Raw genomic sequence first — 19,173 nt, 5'->3', positions numbered from 1 at the left:
GAAATGAAGATTAACTCAGAAGGAACTTGTAACCACCACACATAAGCCTTAAGAAAAGGAGAAGGCAAGAAGAAAGAAAACTTGTTAAATCAAAAATAAATAAATAGGCCGGGTGTGGTGGCTCACACCTATAATCCCAGAAGTTTGGGAGGCTGAGGCAAGCGGATCACCTGAGGTCAGGAGTTCGAGACCAGCCTGGACAATATGGTGAAACTCCATCTCTACTAACAATATAAAAATTAGCCGGGCATGGTGGCCTGCGCCTGTAGTCCCAGCTACTCAGGAGGCTGAGGCAGGAGAATTGCTTGAACCCAGGAAGGTGGAGGATGCAGTGAGCTGAGATCGTGCCACTGTACTACAGACTAGGTGACAAGACTGAAACTCTTGTCTTGAAAATAAATAAATAAATTCTATCCCCCTAAGATTGAAAAAAATTAAAGATGCTGCCTCTTATCACTTCTATAAGTATTGGGAATTCTAGCCAATATAGAAAAAAAAGAGAGGGAAAAGGTATAAAGATTACAAAAGAAGGAGTAAAATGGTCTCTAACTGCAGATGACCAAGATGCCAATAAACAGAATTCTGTAAAAGGATCTACTTTAAAAAATTTACTTAAAAAAATCATTTATAAAGCTATAAATGATTTTATCAAGGTCATAGGATTCAATGTTAGTATATAAAAATCAATTATATTTCTATATACTACCAACAAAAAAAATAGAAATTTAAAAATACCACTTCACAACAGCATCAAAAAACAAATTATACTTAGGGATATAAGAACAATAATTTAAGAAAAGATGTGCAAAACCTCTGCACTGAATCTACAAAACACTACTGAGAAAAAAATAAAAAACCTAAGTAAATGAAAAAGATCACCATATTCCTGGATTACAAGATTCAATATTATCAGGATTTCAATGTGCCCCAAATTGAAGATATTCAATACAATCCCAATCAGAACACCCACAGACTTATATAATGCAAAAAATCTACAATAGCCCAAAGAATCTTAAAAAAGAAAAAAGAATCAAAACTGTAGGTCTTACAATACCTGATTGCAAGACTTAGCATAGTTTTAGTAATAAGGAAAGAGGTAGTGATATAAAGAAAAATATAGGCATACCTTTGTTTTACTGCCCTTCAAGGAAGTCTATTGGAGCCACTTTTCCAATAGTATGTGATCACTTTGTCCTTGTGTTACATTTTAGTTATCCTTGCAATATTTAAAACTTTTTAATTATCGTTATATCTGTTATGGTAATCTTTCATCAGTGATCTTTGATATTACCATTGTAGTTGTTTTGGGACACCACGAACCACACCCATATAAAACAGCAAACTCAATCAATAAATGTGTGTGTTCTGGCTGCTCCACACACCGGTCATTCCCCCATCTCTCTCCTTCTCCTTGGGACTCCCTATTCCCTGAGACACAACAATATTGAAATTAGGCCAATTAATAACCCTACAATGGCCTCTGAGTGCTTAAGTGAAAGAGAGAGTCCCACATTTCTCAGACACAGATATCCAGTGAAAGAGCGGGCTAGGGGGCTGCCGGCATATACAGGCACAACTAAGACACACAAATGTTTTTAGTAAGTGATCTAAACGTGTAAAATACAGAAAAATAAAATTTTAATACCATATCAATTTGTACAGAATGCAAATTTCTAATACTATAGAAATTTGTGTATTTAGTTCTAATAAAAGCACAAAAAGCTGAGAATGTTCCTTACTTTCTAAATATCTAACCCAGATATATCTAACCCAAATATCTAAAAGGTAGCCCCGACCTATCCCCACCTGTTTTTTTAAATTTACTTGATTAAATAGTACACATGTTGTCTGGCAGGCCCTCCCTATGAGATAATCACTTCTATTTCTTTCCAGAAGGGTCAATTTCTTCGGTTTTCCTTACTACACCCAGCACAGTACAAAACAGAGCAACAGCCTAATAAGACTTTACAATCTATGAAAGCTAGTGGCAAAATTTATTCTTAGAATATGCTTCCTATAAATATTCTACCTGTCCCCAAAATGAAATAAAGATTATTCAATTAGTTTTGATGCAGAAAAAGGTACTTATACCTGTCTTTATCTGATCCCGGAACAGTACCCGTATTAGTGGATCCAGGCACAGAAGCAATAGGGGTGCCAACAGTTCGAAGATTCTGGATTACAGATGACAAAAACTGCTGGCTAGCACTTTCATACAAATCAAAACAAATCTGATATGCCATCAGGAGGTTGTCTTCCTTTACCAGTTTCTCTAAGATATCACTCACAGCCTGAGGATCATCTAAGAAAATTAAGCACTGAAATGGAGATAAAGAACAATTATACAATAATTAAAAACTTCATCTACAAGGTACTTAAGGAGACAAAATCAACATTATAGAAAACCTTAAAATACAAGCACAGGCAAACTAGGGCAGACTATCCAGTCTAGCACTCTATTTCTAAACCCAGCACTAGATGAAATTTTTCTAAACATGGCATCTGTCTTCCATAAAAAAATTCATACAAATTATATTTATAACTCTTAATGCTGTGCCTGGTAATCAGCAGTATTCAACATTGGTTGTTGAATGAATCTTGGCTTCTTTAAATCTTATCCATAAGTTATACCTAAGTGCTCCTTAATTTGTTATTTTCTCCCTTACCATATGTTATGGAAGTTACTCATTCATTTAACACACATTGTGTTGTGTTGGGCCAGGACAAGAGACATTAAAATTACCATTTTGAAGCATTTCTCTTACTACTCTTATGATCTGCCATTGTTTTAACAAAATTATCCAACAAAGTTAGAATTTTTCTTTTAAAAACTCAATTTAAATTTTCTTGTTCCCTTAGGCAGCAAGTAACTGAACTTCAAAATAAACACATTAATCAAAGTTATTATAAATTAAGAACACGAAATAACACAAACAAAATAAGTGGTCAACAATAGGGGAATGATTAAGTAGGGCAAAGTACATACACTGAATGATTACAACAATGAAGACTCTATGAAGAGTTAGAACATGGAAAAATGTTAAAGACTGTATACAATTAACACTGTTTATCCACAGAGAAAAGAACTTGGTAGCTGGAGCCAAGTAATAGGAAGACTTCATTGTATACCCCATCATTCTTTTTGAATTTTAAATCACATGAACATATTATCTGCTCAAAAAGATATTATTTTAAAAATGAACAATAAAGTTTTTAAAAATAATAAAAAGATAAGGAATAAAACAGCTGAAAGAAATAAAATTGCCTCTAAGGAATAAAACTGAAATACAGACAGGAAGAGGGCAGGGAACTACTATTTTTCATGTCAGTTTTTAAAAAAACTATGAAAAATATTTACAAACAACAAAACTCCGAAAACCTATGTAGAGAAAACTGAAAGGAAATACACTATTAAATACTAAATTGACTTTGGGTGATGTAAAAAATCAAGTTAGAATAGTAAGTTGACTTTGGGTGATTTAAACATGGATATTTTTTCTTCTAGTATTTTGTTTCAAACTTGCTTTAAAAGGGATTGTAAAAAACAGTGTTTTAATCTAAATTTTTAAAGTCTAGAGGATTAAAATACACAGGAGCACATTTTAATGAAGAAACAACAAAATGTGCAATAAAATGCTATGCCCTGAGCAGAATACAAAAAATGTATACAACATAGCAATTGTTAAAAAGTAAACCCATGCACACCTCCAGCCAATGAAATACAATATAGTCATTAAAAGAATGCAGTAGATCCACATGTGCGAATAAGTGGGGAAAAACATCTATGTCTTACCTTTGGGAAAAAGCCCAAATGATGGGAAAGAGAAGCCTTACTTTTCATTTTATATATTTTCTGTACCATCTGAATTTTTTTTTATGTGCAAGCAAATTTATATATAGAAAGAGATAAAGAAAAGATACCCAATTGTTTTGGTGTGTATGGGTAATGAAACCATATATAATTTATATACTTTGAATTCTCTTTAGAATGATATAGTATAGCATAGGCACTGTTTTAGTCTTCTAGCTTTTTAAAAAACCTTCGTTATTTCTAAAAATTTCCTTAAATTATTGGATTATTTTCAAAATGAAAAAAGAATACAAAGAAAGAATGTGTTACAACAAAATAGCTTTTTAGTGTTGTGAGATTTAGTTTCTTATTAATAAAAAGGAATATAAAGCACATACCTTATTTTCACAGGGCTGCTGTGAAGATCAGCTGAGATACATGTATAAAGCCATTATAGTAATACAAAGTAATAAAATGTGAAGTGGTATAACATAGCACAGTACAGCGTGGAGCAGTGTAATGAAACATAATTTAATGTCATTACCTGACAAACATTGATGAAATCAGGTTTCTCCAAGTTCATGTAGATTTTAACTAGAACTCTTAGTACTTTATTCCGAAACTGTTTATTCTGCATTAAAGACATGCAGAGCTTAAGGCTATAAGCTAACATTCCTGGGACATCATTCTGAAAGAGATAGTTTAAAGATATAACGTTATCTGGTTATTGCAGCATTATGTTTATTTAGAAATTGAATTATTTTAATCTTGCTTCTTTAGCCAATCTAGGAAGCCAATTATTTAAACCTCTTAAGCAATACAAACTTAAGAATTTTAAACCATTTTAGATGAAAATCTTCAAAGAATTACATATTTCCACATCATCATAAAAAATGGATTAAAAATAATATTTAGTGGTACTCAGAATCACTATTACATGAACATAGTATACTATAATAAAGTGATGCTGTTAATTATTATAAAAGATATACAACTGTCCATACACTAAGTAGCTATGTTTTCCAAATGTGTCTGCTGAAGTCTTTCTGCTTCTTATCTTGCTACTAGACTCCCTCATGACTTACTGCCTACACTCACTTGCTGGCCAGGAAACACAACACAGCTCTCAGTGACTCAAGCATTGAGTACTGCCACATCTGTCTGGTGCTCTCCCTACAAGAAAACTTTGATCCAAGCTCTATGTGTTTACTTGGTGATTCTCAAAAGTATCCCCAATATTTGAGACTTCACCCTGTAAAAGGCCTTCAACATAAATTAGCACACTGAAAGCTACAGGAGTGTTTCTCAAAAAGTGAGTTGTGACTTTCCACTGTGTAATAAAATCAATGTAATAAAGTGTGACTAGCAAATTAAAAAAATAAAAAATACAATTTAAAAATAACAGTTATATCACAAGTAGTAAGGGTAGGTATTAGTTTCATAAAGCTTAAATTACATCTATATGTATATGTGCACTGGGATACAAAGAAAGATGCATTTGTTACTCTGCTTTTTTTTTTTAAAAAACATTTTTCATTCTTTTACTTTATATATTTATTTGTTTGACTGCTTGTTCCCCTTCTAGATTCCCCAGTGAAGTGTTTGCTTTGGGCAGGAACTTTGTTGGTCTTGTTTGCTACTACAGTAGGTGCTCCTTTATCTGAGAGGACTATGTTCCAGCACCCCCAGCAAATGCCTGAAACCACAAACAGTACCAAACTCTATATAAATTATGCACAAATTTCTGTTTTCTTCTTCACAATTTTATGGATGGAAGATTCATTCTTATGTACATCTTAGCGCAGCCTCAGCACAATTTTTTTTCTTTCCTTATTAAGTTGGGAATTTTCACTTTTTCAATTAAAGGAAGCAGTTTAAGGCTTCTCTTTAGCATATCTAAATTGCCAACATCACTATTTTTGTGCTTTGAGGCCATTACTGAGTAGAATAAGGGTTATCTGAACACAAGCACTGTGATATTGCGACAGTCAATCTGATAAGCAAGGTGGCCACTAAAGTGACTAATAGGCAGTGTACACAGCATAGATCTACTAGGATGATTCACATCCCATGCGGGATGGAAAGAGATGGTGAGAGATTTCATTGTGCTAGTCAGAATGGTGCACAATTTAAGACATGAATTGTTTATTTCCGGAATTTTCTATTTAATATTTTCAGTCTGTAGTTGACTGCAGGTAACTGAAACCACAGAGAGCAAAACCATGGATGAGTGGGGACAATGCACATCTCCAATGCCTAGAACAGTATCTGGCAAACAGTAAGCACTGAAAAAATATTTGTTAAATAAATGAAAGCCAAAAATGTAATCTTACACACGTGAAGACAAGGATGGGCTAAAACTGCACAAAAATGAAATTGAGAGGGAAACAAGGGCCATTATATCACATTAGGCCATTCATTCATTCACTCATTTAAACAAATCGTATTATTGATGCTAAACACTGTGTTAGGTTTTGGGGATACGGTGGTGAAAAAGGCACAAATACCTGTCCCGATATAGCTTATGATCTAGTGGGGAAGACAGCTATTAACTATCTACTAATACAATTATCAAGGGATAAACACCATGAAAAAATGTATAGGGCTCCATAAGATTAACAACAGAACTGGACCTAGTCTTTGCTTAGGGGCTGAGGAAGGCATGGGTATTGGGATCAAAGTTCTGCAAACAAGGAATAGTTGAGCTAAGTTTTGAATTGTGAGGAGAAATAAAGCAGGCAAAGAAAGGAATGGAGGGCAGGTGTGGTGGCTCATGCCTATAATCCCAGCACTTTGGGCGGCTGAGACGGGTGGATCACTTGAGGTCAGGAGTTTGAGACCAGCTTGGTCAACATGGTGAAACCCCAACTCTACTAAAAATACAAAAATTAGCTGGGTGTGGTGGCACACGCCTGTAATCCCAGCTATTCAGGAAGCTGAGATGGGAGGATTGCTTGAACCCCGGAGGCAGAGGTTGCAGTGAGCCAAGATTGTGCCACCGCACTCCAGCCTGGTTGACAGAGCGAGACTCCATCTCAAAAAAAAAAAAGAAAGAAAAAAGAAATGTAAAAAATACTTTTGGAAGGGGGAACGAGGCAGGATTCATCTAGATGAGAAGATACCAAAATGGCTAGTGTACAGAGAGCTAGCTCATGGAAAGAAATGGCTGGTGAGGCAAAGTAAGCCTGCAGATCAATGTCCATTTTACTCAGCTTTGTACCTTTCTGACCACTTCGGTTGGTGACTTAAATTGTCTTAATTATTGCAAACACTGCAAACCAGGAATCTAGCTGAGTAGTTTTAACCCTAATAAATGCATTAAAATAGCAGTTTATTGTCTTCTTAAAAAGGGCAGAGTAATTAATACAACTTCCCCATGCAAGACTTCAAAGGATTATGTGGTAAGATAAAAGCAGATATTCCATGAACACAAAACACAACCAAGGTTCATACATAAATATGAAAATAAAATATTTGGCAAAAGATCACCTGCTATTTCTAAACTAGATTTTCTTTTCACTGCCTATGAAAGTTTCAGTTTGAATAACTTGCTTTGCTGATTCCCTATCAACAATAATTTCTAAAATAACATCATCTACCTACCGACTCCAGTATGGTCTTTTCAAAGACGTCCAGTCTTCGTGTCTCCAGAGCAATGCCAATAGCCTGTTTATACTTGTGATCATCTAGACATCGCTGGAACATTTTATTTACGATGCCTTCCAATCTCTGGTCAATTGGTTTTTTTTCTCCTTCAGGCAAATCTGCATTTTCCACACATTGTTTGGTGTAGTGATCAATGCATTTTGCTGTTGAGGAAATAAAATAACTGATTATCTTGTAAATTGGGCTAAACTATCAGAAAGGGCAATGCTTATATTTATAATCATATATACTTATGGGATGACTATAAAGCAATAAGCAAATTTTGAAATGCTAGAACTTATGCATTTGAATACTGTTCTCCCATAAAATTTACACTGGAGAACTACACATTAATTCCAATCCAGTTGACACTATTCAAAACATTTCTATCTGCCAGGTGTGGTAGTGCTCACCCACAGTCCCAGCTACTTGGCAGGCTGAGGCAGGAGGATCACATGAGCCCAGGAGTTCAAGGCCAGCCTGAGCACCACAATGGGACCCTGTCTCTTATTGAATTTATTTTTACAGTTTCTATCTTGTTACCCCATTTTGATCAAAATTCTATTACTCTACCCAATTAAGCTGCTTATTCAAAAGAATCGGCTACAAATAGCTGCTGCTTCACTTTCAAAAAACAAACATTTGCCATTGCTGAAGATATTTTAAAAGGCCTATTATAGCAATTATCACATAGTAGTATATCGGACTTCTTTGCATTAATGAAACTATTAGCAACCTGAGAGTAAGAACTATGTCTAAATCGTCTCTGTAGGGTAATGGGGAAATGATTCAGTGCCATAAGTTTAAAAGGCAGTTCCAAAGATTTCCAAAAACTTTTCCAGCAACTGTAGCAGATCCTTTGAGAAACAGTCCTGTGTCGCTTAATGACAGTAATACATTCTGGAAAACACATCTTTAGGTGATTTCATCATTGTGCAAACATCATGGAGTGAACTTACACAAACCTAGATGTTATATAACCTACTACATACCTAGGCTATATGGTATGGCCTAGTGTTTCTAGGCTGCAAACCTGTATAGCATATTACTGTATTGAATACTATAGGCAATAGCATTTGTGTCTAAACACAGAAAAGGTACAGTAAAAATATGGTATTGTACTCTTATGGGACATCTGTTGTCTATGCAGTCTGTCATTATGTGATTCCTGACTCTATTTATTGTCTCAATGTGAGGTAGGTGGAACCTATTTCTCCCAAGAAGGTGTCTGAAAATTCATGCAAAAGTGTTTGTGCCCAATTTAGCTTCCATATTTCACAATGATTTGGGTGCATGGAGGGGAGGGTGTGACATACTGAAGGATATCAATAGCACACCTGATAAGAAACATTTGTTTGCAATTTAGTTATATTTCTTTGCAATCACACCTTAAACTTTCTAAGTACAACCAAAAGAAGGACATTTCCCTAAGCCTTCCACCTTCATAAGGAAGATAAAACAGTCACCCTGGCTGGGCGCGGTGGCCCACGCCTGTAATCCCAGCACTTTGGGAGGCCGAGGCGGGTGGATCACGAGGTCAGGAGATCGAGATCATCCTGGCTAACACGGTGAAACCCTGTCTCTACTAAAAATACAAAAAAAAAAAAAAAAATTAGCTGGGTGTGGTGGCCGGTGCCTGTAGTCCCAGCTACTCGGGAGGCTGAGGCAGGAGAATGGCGTGAACCCGGGAGGTGGAGGTTCCAGTGAGCCGAGATCGCACCACTGCACTCCAGCCTGGGCGACAGAGCGAGACTCCGTCTCAAAACAGAAAACAAAAAACAAAAAAACAAAACAACAACAACAAAAAAAAACAAAACCCAGTCACCCAAGAGGAATGACATATACATTAATTATCCTCTCCATAATTCATTGGCTTGTTTCTTTCCCTTTCAAAGATAAGTAAGAAGATGAGGGCAAGATTTATTAGTTACAAACCATAGCCCCAAGAAATAAAAATAATTTTAACTAGCATAAATGATTGTTGGCCTACTAGATGACCCGGGTTAAATGGGTCTATATCTTGAAGGAAGCAGAGGACTTTTATAAATTGGAATATACTACATTCAAGATTCAGGTGGAACCATGAAGGTTCGGGTACAGTTAATAAGAACATAGTGGGTTGGGTCAGTGGCTCACATCTGTAATCCCAAAATCTTGGGAAGCCGAGACAAGTGGATCACTTGAGGCCAGGAGTTTAAGACCAGCCTGGCCAACATGGCAAAACCCCATTTCTACAATACAAAAATTAGCCAGGTGTGATAGTGTGCACCTGTCATCCCAGCTACTTGGGAGGCTGAGGCACGAGAATCACTTGAACCAGGGAGGTGGAGGTTGCAGTGAGCCAAGATCGTGCCATTGCACTCCAGCCCGGGCAACAGAGAAAAACTGCCAAAAACCAAACAGACAAACAAAAAAACACAGTGGATGTTATAATGCAAAATAGACCTTAAAGAATTCCAGGTGTTGAAAATGTCCACCAGGCCCTAATGTGAGCTTTTTGAACCAACTGTAGCTAAGTGAGGAAACATTGCCCCTACCCCATCAGAGAGGAACCTCAAAATTAGAACATTTGGGGTATTTTCCTTAGATTATATAACTGAAGGGGAAAAATATATGTCCCAGGTTTCAAATGAGATTCATGTTCTCATTCACCAGGTTTGCATATATGTCATAAATATATCCCAGGTTTATGTTATAACTAAAACTCAGCCTCATTTCCTGCTAAAGCCTTGTCATAACTTGGAGATTTATGAGTCCTGGATTTTCTGGAGGTACTGTTTACGATATTCATTAAGATGCTAGGAAGCCTTATCCAAATTCTATTTTGTATACCCCCTCATGAATCTCACTGACATCTTAAAAAATGTGCCCTACAAAACTAGAGGAAGGGTGAACCCCACTTTTAAATAAATAAATGCAAACAGAACTGGTCTACTGATCAAAACTCACCTTCCAAAGGTAAAATGATACAGTGTTTAGAAGGCATCTACCATGCCATAACACTTCATACCAACAGTCCAGTTTAAAAGCACAATTTGTACAATGGTGGCATTTTAAGCATTTGTAGATCACTGTTGTAAAAAACCATAAACCTTCATTAAAGGAAAAAAAAAGGCTGGCTGTGGTGGCTCACACCTGTTAATTCCAACACTTTGGGAGGCCAAAGCAGGAGAACTGCTTGAGGCCAGGAGTTTGAGACCACCCTGGTCAACACAGTGAGATCCTGCCCTGCTTTCAAAAAAAAAAATCCATCAAATAAAAGAGATAAGTAAGGTATTTCACCCCCTGCTTCTAGCTTAAAGTGAAGAAAGTAGTCTAGTTTCAAATAATATGGTCCATCCTTTTAAGCCATCAGTTCTTACCACTGGATTCACAGATGACAGCTCAATTCAATGAGCCTCCAACAGCAATAAAGTAACTTGCAAAATTTTCATATCATCATAGCCAAAACTTTAAAAACATGAACACAGAATCCCAAGGACAGTTGATGGTACCTCTATCAACCCCCTTGTGCAGCACTTCCCAATTTCTAAAAGAGAATACCAACTTCCTCCTTGTAAGTGTTCAAGTGAATAATACAGACCTTCTACTAATCAGCAATGTGAAATATCTACACTGCACAATCCTGACAGAACATGCCCTTGAGCTCTCTGTACTATGAATCCAAAGTTTGATAAACACACGTCTGAAGGGTATGCAGTCCCTTCTTTCATTTACTACATCAAGAGTTTTCAAGCATTTTTTTACGCTATAAAATCTTTGTATCAAATCTTACATAACTAGTTGAATTTACAACTCTGGTTGAAATATGTGTCAGAGAATTCAAAGCCTTGCCTGTGTGTTATCCCCTTCCTTCAAAAATAAGGAAACAAGTAAGAAAACAACGGTTACAAATAGAAACAGCATGGGTTTTGGAGTGAGTAAAACCAGGTTTTAAATTTTATCCTTCTATTTAATAACCATGTCTTTATCATCTCAAAATCCAAGTTGTCTCATCTGTAAAACGGCTAGCTCCTTCCTCATGGGGTAGCTGTGGAATAAACCATGGTATGCAGAGTGACTAGCACGGTGCCTAGCACAATGCAGATACTAAATAATGGTTTCCTGTATTCGAAAAAACTACATAAACTGGTACCACTTGTTACTCATAGTAATCTGATTTAATCTTTTCCTCTAACAGTAGGCTCACTGGACTGGTGATCATCATAACCACTGAGAACCAGCACTCAGTTGAAGGGCAGATCTAAAAACTCAGCCTGCATAAAATTATTATAGAAAGATTAGGAACTTCCAATTAAAACGAAATTTGGCAACATCAAATTCAGGAAAAAAGCTTCTATGTGCACTACAGCAAGAAAGAAGCCGACAAGATAAAGCCTTACCAGATAGACGATAATTACCTATAATAGTTTCCACATATTCAGAGTTATCATTGACATTGAAGAGGTCCCCTGCTCCAAGAGCATAATTCAGAGACTCCTCAAAAGCCCCCAGGTGATAAAATACTTTAGATGCCACTAAGGCTGCAAACTGCCGACTCCGGAAACCTTCATCTTCGTATAAAACCTCTCTGAAAGAAATTAGGAAGTACAGGTCTAGTTCAAACTGTGGTTTTCCCTAAAAATCCCAAATCTAAATATTCAAGCCACAATTCAGTTAACAGCAAATTTCTAAATGAATCAATAAGCCACAAGACCCATATTCACAATTAAATTTGATCCATCTTATTCTGATTTATAAAAATAATTTCTTACATTTTGTCTACGGACTCGGAAATTTCTGCCCAGAAGTCATTAACAACTGCATTCAATTTGTGTAGTGCAAATTCCTGTAAAAGATAACCAAAATCCTATTTTGAGATAGACTTATCATTATACTTCCTTAAAAAATTCTTTTCAGCAAATCAATGATCAAATCCTCAGTAATATTTACTCAAACTTTGACAAATATAAAAATTTACCAACTTACACTTTTTCTTGAGTTTACACATTTCTGTTTTCAATCATCAACATTTTTCTTCTTTGAATATAAACAATTAACTCCAGGTTGCTGGTTTAGATGTAAAGGAATCAAGTATCTAGAGCCACCAGAAGGACATTCCAAATTTTCATCAAATAAAAAACTTTAAATATGTGAAACAGAAGCAACAACTTTTTGTGTTTTCTGTTGATAATGAAACTGGGGCAGGGGAAGCGGAAGGTGTGGTGGCTCAGACCCGTAATCCCAGTACTTTGGGAGGTCAAGGCGGGGGGGGGATCACTTGAGCCCAGGAGCAGGAGTTTGAGATCAACCTGGACAACACAGTGAGACTCCATCACAACAAAAAATTTAAAAATTAGTTGAGTGTGGTGGTGCATGCCTACAGTCCTAGCTACTTGGGAGGCTGAGGTGGGAGGATCATTTGAGTGTAGGAGGTCAAGGCTGCAGTGAACCATGACCACACAGTGCACTCTAGCCTGGGTGATAAAGCGAGACTCTGTCTCAAAAAAGGAAAAAGATTAAAAAAAGAAAAAAAAGAAAGAAATTAGGGGGCTATTCAAGTGTCGTAACGAGGTTTATTTGTCTTAGCTTTGTTAAACTCAAGGGAAACCAACTGCTGTGGCCAAAATACTGTCCTCTCTGGCTAGGTTACAATAACTGGGTACAAGCCAGCTAGGACAGCAACTTTAAATGATGGAAGATTACAGATATCACTAAATTCAAAAGGCTTCACGGTATTCACACTAAGCCTAGTTACTTATTCTTCAATTCATACCTTAAGCTGTGGTTCATCTTCATCCAGAAGAGAAATAATTCCAGCTATGAGAAAAAAGATGTAACATGATTATGAAACACATTCTCACTAAAGTGGAAATTAACACCTGGTCAAAAATACATGATGGCTGAAAAACAATTTTTTTGAGGTGTAACTTCTCCAGGGGAATGATTATTTTTCTTTGAAAGTGTAAAGGTTTATATCTCAAGTTTAAGACTTAACTATATTATCAAACCCTCATGGCACCACATATATTACATCATTTGCCTAATTCAATGGTTTTCAGTGTGGTCCCTGGACTAACAGCATTGCCTGGGAACCTGTTAGAAATACACATTCTCGGCCCCATTCCAGACCTACTGAATCACAAATTATGAGGATGGGGCCCAGTACTGTGATTCTTTTGCTCACTATAGTTTGAGAACCATTGGCCTAATTTACTGATTAAAATGGGAAACTTTCCTATACAATTTTAGAATAAAATTATTCATACAAAATAAATCAACAGTTATAAGATTATTTACAAAAATGGGAGCATTTAGTCATCAACTCAACAAGGTAAAATACTTCAATTATTTCAAGGTGTGTATATTATGTCACCTCTTTCCTATCACACGTAACCTGGGTTTTACCAAATGATGAACAATCATACTCATTCTGAATTCAATTACCCAAGCACAGTGTTCTCCATATGGCTTCTCTTAGCCTCAAGGTATTACCACTAACATAGGAGAGTAAAAGGAATAATTGTCCTCTCCAAAAGAACACACCTTGAAATAGTCAAAGGTCAAGGGATTATTGGAAAAATGATATGGGAAATTACTGTACTAAGACCACAAAGGAAACCACTCTCAAATGTTTTCCATGTGGGTTTTAAAATCATTCCAGAACACCGAGTTGAAACTGTGGTTTGATTAAAAAGTGTCAAGGCAACTTAGTTAGATGTAGCCATTTCTAATTGACAAGTATAGGTTTGCCAAATAGCTTAAGCAATCTTTAGGAAGCCACACAGGAAAAGATACAAAATTTACCAAGCAAAACTAAAGTAGCATAAAAGCAGATATAAAGAACCTCTTGGTACTCTAGGTTGGTATGACAAGTCCAGAACAGAGATTCTGAATGGACAGCACAGGGAACAGATAAATTTCAAAATTCAATCAGTGAAAAAGAAAAAATTGCAAACTAGTGATGTGGAGTAAGATGACAGGCCAGAATGCTTTAAATGTAGAACAGATCTTAAATAACAGAACACTTAATACTAAAACTGCTACCTATCCTCAATCAATGTATTTGAATGGCTTTTACCAAAAAGGGAGATGGATTTTTATATTCTCTGGTTTGGTTTCACTTATGACTAACTGGTCACATGGTTGTCCTGGCTTGGAAACTCAGCCTCTGGCCATGGACCAGAACTAAATCAAATACTCTACACTCCATACATTAGTATTTCCCATCTTAAAAACAAAACAGAACCCTCTTCTGGAGAGGGGAGAGAATGGGAAAGGCCTAAGGATGCTAAAAGCCTCTTATGCCGTTATAGGAACTGAGCAGATATTGGTCTAAAACTGTTCAATCAATTGACAGAAATATTTGGATATTTATTTACAAATACGGAGGTATGTTCCAGAAGACACAGCTTAAAAGTTGGGAATACCTGCCTCTGGGGATCAGGAAAGGGAAAGTGAGGTGGGGGACTATTGTTTTAAAGCTTTTTAGCACAACCTTCCTTTATGTGTCTGTGTTATGTTTAAAAAAGAAAACACCAACCCACTCAATTTCACATCTCCCGCCTGGAAGCACCTCTCTCTCTCTCTCCATTCCCCTGCATAGTCAAACCTCTTGAAAAAAACTAATAGAACATGTTGCCCTCTTATTCACCACTGTATGGTGGTGCCTAGCAACTGCCTGGTCAATAAATGAATGAACAAACTGACTAATCCACACCAGAACCATGAGACTAGCCTGTTTAGCACCTGGGACAAATTCTAAGCCAACATGAGCCATAGGACAGAAAACAAAGTGACAAAAGATTTGGAACAGAAGTTGACAAGTAATCCAATAAACTTAAATGGCAGTAATAAATATACACTATGTGATCATCACAGAATCTCAGGATAGGACCTCAAAAATTATTAGTTTTGCCACCTTAAAGAGGCTTAAAGTCTATTATATTGTCACCAAGTGCTTTTTCCACCTCTACTTTAAAAACTCAAGGGACTGATTAATCGCTTTGACTGGCTGACTGAGCTCTTCAGTCAAGACATACTTTTGAATTTCTGCCATGCTCTCAGCAGTATTCTAAGAATTGTGAAAACAAGCTTCCTGCTCAAAATTCTACCAGAGAGAGAGAGAGACAGTGATCAGGCAAGTAAACAAACAAGGCAATTACAGAGCTGTGGTGGAGGGAGAGTAAGCGTGTTTTAATAGAATGATCAGGGAAGGATAACATTTGAGTTGAGACGAAAGACTGAGAAGCTAAGAGAAAATCTGAGGAAGAGAAGACTAGAAAGGAACAGAATGTGCCAGGGCCCCAAGATAGGAGAGAAACTGACATATTCAAGGAACAAAAAGTCCAGTGTGATTAGGATCTATTGAGTGAAGACAGTACTACAAGACAAGGCGGGAATCAGATCATGTGGGTCCTTGGTTAAGAGTCTGGATTTTACTGAATGCCAGGGGTGTCCAACCTTTTGGCTCCCCTGGGCCACAATGGAAGAAGTGTCTTGGGGCATACATAAAATACACTAACATTAACGATAGCTAATGAGCTAAAAAAAAAAAAAAAAAAAAAAAAAAGTTTGTATATAATTTTCACGATGTCCACCACCACAGTAAGAAAAAAAGTCCTCGAATTCAAAGGGTTGGACACGGCTGCTCTAAACACAATGGAAGCACTGGTGGATTGTAAGCAAAGAAGTATTATGTGATTAAAGTTTTAAAAAGCATAGTCCACAAGAAAAACGGGCTGTACAGAGGTAATGGTCGAAAACAAAGCCTTAAGGCTGATATAGTAACCCAGACAAGAGATGAAGGTGGTTTGGGCCAAGTTAGAAGAAACATTGGTAATGGATGGATTTGAAATAGAATGAGGCCTATAGGTGGCAAGAAACTGAGTGTTTATTTGATCTTTACAAAGCTCCGACTGGAAAAACTTCCTGATACTGAACTAAAATTCATCTCGCGATCACTTGTATCTCTTGGGGACAAAAAGTCTTATTTCAGGTACAAGTGACAGCTCTTCAAATGTCTGAAAGTAACTACGTCTCCCAGTATCTCCAACGATCTCCTTAACCAATCCTCATAAAAATAAAGTTTTGATCGCCTTACCATTCATATTACTGTCTTCTGCTCACCAGTTTGTTTACAATAAAATGCTTTTCTTGTGGGTCAAGCATAGAGTAAGAAAACGAGAAAAGGGTATGTAAATAGGCAACGGAAAAAAGCACCAAGGCTCTGGACAGCTACATGCAAGTCAACCTGTAACGGGGAGCTTAAGTCTCCAAGTGAAACTTGATCTCTGTAACTTACTCCATTGCAAATGTCACTACGTGAATCTACCTATGCAATGGTTTGCGCGTATGAAACCTGCTCCGTAGATCCATCCATTCTTTCTTGAATGTACAGTCAACAGACTGAGCACATAACCTCGAAAGGGTATAAGTAGGCTCTCAGTATAAAGGTATCTCCAGGGCGTCTTTAGGGTCTTCGCCGAACCCAAAAGTTCTCTGGGTGTTTTGAATGAACACCCTTGGATCGGACCCAGAAATGACCCACCTCAAACCTAATTCCGGGTTTCATTCTAAGGCGAATGGAGCTCGGCCACGTCCAGAAACACTTCTGTAGCAGTTAGGCTGCCTGATCAGGGGGGTTTGCCTTACTGTTCAATGGCACAGGGGCCCATCCCACCCCGGCCCCCTGCGGGCAAGAACTGGGGCTGGACGACCTCACACGGCCAAGAATGGGAGGCACAGAAAAAAGGGAAACCCTTCTGGGGTCAGGGGAAGGCCCAGGAAGCCCCTCGGGTCCTGGCGCTGGGGTGTGGTTGGGGAGGGATGCCGAGGCGGTCGACCCGGCTCGATTCCCTCAAGCCAGAGAAGCACGCAGTGACCTGATCAGACTCCCAGCCCCCCGGCCCGGGGGTGGGCCTTGGGCAGCAAGAAGCTGTCCAGGCCGGCGTTCCGCCGGGAGGCGCCCAGTCACCGGCCCTGACTCAGCTAAAAGCCGGCGCGGCGGCGGCTCCTCCCTCCAGGCGCTGGCTACGGGCCGCACTCACCGGCCGAGGTGATCATGGCTGAGCCCCTCACTCGCCCGTCGGCTCGCTCGCCGTTCCAGCTGCGCAGTGTATCTGTCAGCTCAGGGCCCGCTCAGTTCACCGCGCCTCCTTGCTCCCCGGGTGCGCTGCTCAGTCAGTCGCCTCCTCAGGCCGCCGGCTCGCTTCTCGCCAGGACCCCGCCCGCCCAGGGGCTGCCCGCCGCCCCGCCTGCCGCCCGGCGCGAATTCTCCCCGGCCTGCGTCTTCTGCGCTGCGGTCTACTCCCCAGCCCTCGCGGAAGGGTACACGGAGAACACCATTGTTTTCTCTAAACCTCCTCGAGGTCAGCAGTCCCGCGCAATGGAACACTGGTCTGCACCTGAGGTCAGGCATTAGAATGGCCAGCCCTGCAAAGAGAGGACCCCACCATCACCCGCCATTGCTGAGAGAAAGGGTGTTGAGGGGAGGTGCGAGCATTGCGCGCAGTGCCACCTACTGGTGGGAGGTCTCGCTGCAACACATCTCCCACCAGATAATGCTTAGGGAATTGGGGCTGCCGCAAACAGCGTTTTTTTTTTGTTTTGTTTTGTTTTGTTTTGTTTTCAGAAAAGTGGCTTTCAATTGTTTTCTAAAGCAAAACCTATCATAAAAAAAGAAAATCCCCATAGAAGTGCTTTATTATCATAATGAATCCACAAGTAATCATTGGCTTATTATAAAGTTGAACAATGAAGGTTTTTACTTACTTTTGGAAAAATGTCCAGTGTTGTCAATATATTAAAATGTGCAGTAGTTATATGGCGAAAGCCTTTCCAAGGGAGAAAAAATGTCTTCCATTCTGTCCTTCTATCTGCCCAGGTCCTCTTTACCCCCGACGGCAGTGGGTTCTTCGTTTCTAATACATCTTCAGAAATTTGAAATGGCAGTTGCAATGGCCATTTGCAGTCTTATGCTAGCTTCAAGAAGTCAATTTATTTCAAGAGTCAGTACTGAGAAAGTCTTGACAAGGAATAGTGGCAAACGGTAGCATTTTTTTCAGCCACCGGCCTTGCACTATCAAGCTAAACTCTTCAATCGCACAGCGATGGCCAGTTCATTTCTATGGCCTTCTATGTAACCTAGGGGCACAATCAATGTCTTGTGGTTGCCAGTGAATTAAATGTGCTTGATAACACATTTTGTTGTATCTGTGAGTTTTTTTGTTTAAATTAGAATTCTTAAACTGTGGTTGTTTAAAATATATTAAATATAATTATTGAACATTTTTGAAGAGCCTGTGGCTCAGATTGAAAGGCAGGGCTCGAGAAGATGTGCATGCAAAGTAAACAGATTACTTGGGGTGTCATTCTACAGAGGCACTTCTTTTTTTTTTTTTTTTGAGATGGAGTGTCCCTCTGCCACCGAGGCTGTAGGGCAATGGCGCGATCTCGGCTCACTGCAACCTCCGCCTCCTGGGTTCAAGCGATTCTCCTGCCTCAGTCTCCCAAGTAGCTGGGACTACAGGTGTATGCCACCACACCCGGCTAATTTTTGTATTTTTAGTAGAGACGGGGTTTCACCATGTTAGCTAGGATGGTCTCGATCTCCTGACCTCATGATCCGCCCGCCTCGGCCTCCCAAAGTGCTGGGATTAAAGATGTGAGTCACCGCACCCGGCTCTACAGAGGCACTTCTACCAAGCCCTCACATGAAGACAGTTGTATTCCCCAAAGCCCTAGAGGAGTCACAAACA

General features: G+C 38.6%; 1 protein-coding gene across 1 annotated transcript in view; it reads right to left on the bottom strand.

Annotated features, from left to right (window-relative positions):
• Nucleotides 1-17,870, bottom strand: part of PSMD1 (proteasome 26S subunit, non-ATPase 1) — a 115,102-nt gene extending 97,232 nt beyond the window's left edge. Inside the window, exons 1-7 of the mRNA XM_004033340.5 lie at nt 17,464-17,870; nt 13,191-13,234; nt 12,190-12,263; nt 11,836-12,005; nt 7,394-7,599; nt 4,335-4,478; nt 2,092-2,318 (exon numbers count right to left, since the gene is read on the bottom strand). Coding sequence (XP_004033388.1) covers nt 2,092-2,318; nt 4,335-4,478; nt 7,394-7,599; nt 11,836-12,005; nt 12,190-12,263; nt 13,191-13,234; nt 17,464-17,479 — 881 coding nt within the window. The 5' untranslated portion in view covers nt 17,480-17,870. The remainder of the gene's footprint in view (nt 1-2,091; nt 2,319-4,334; nt 4,479-7,393; nt 7,600-11,835; nt 12,006-12,189; nt 12,264-13,190; nt 13,235-17,463) is intronic.
• Between the last annotated feature and the right edge of the window lie 1,303 nt (nt 17,871-19,173).

This window comes from Gorilla gorilla, chromosome 11 (assembly GCF_029281585.2).
Source record: "Gorilla gorilla gorilla isolate KB3781 chromosome 11, NHGRI_mGorGor1-v2.1_pri, whole genome shotgun sequence".
Taxonomy (NCBI): domain Eukaryota; kingdom Metazoa; phylum Chordata; class Mammalia; order Primates; family Hominidae; genus Gorilla; species Gorilla gorilla.
Note: the sequence above shows the minus strand (reverse complement) of the source record. Positions and strands in the feature narration are given on the sequence as shown.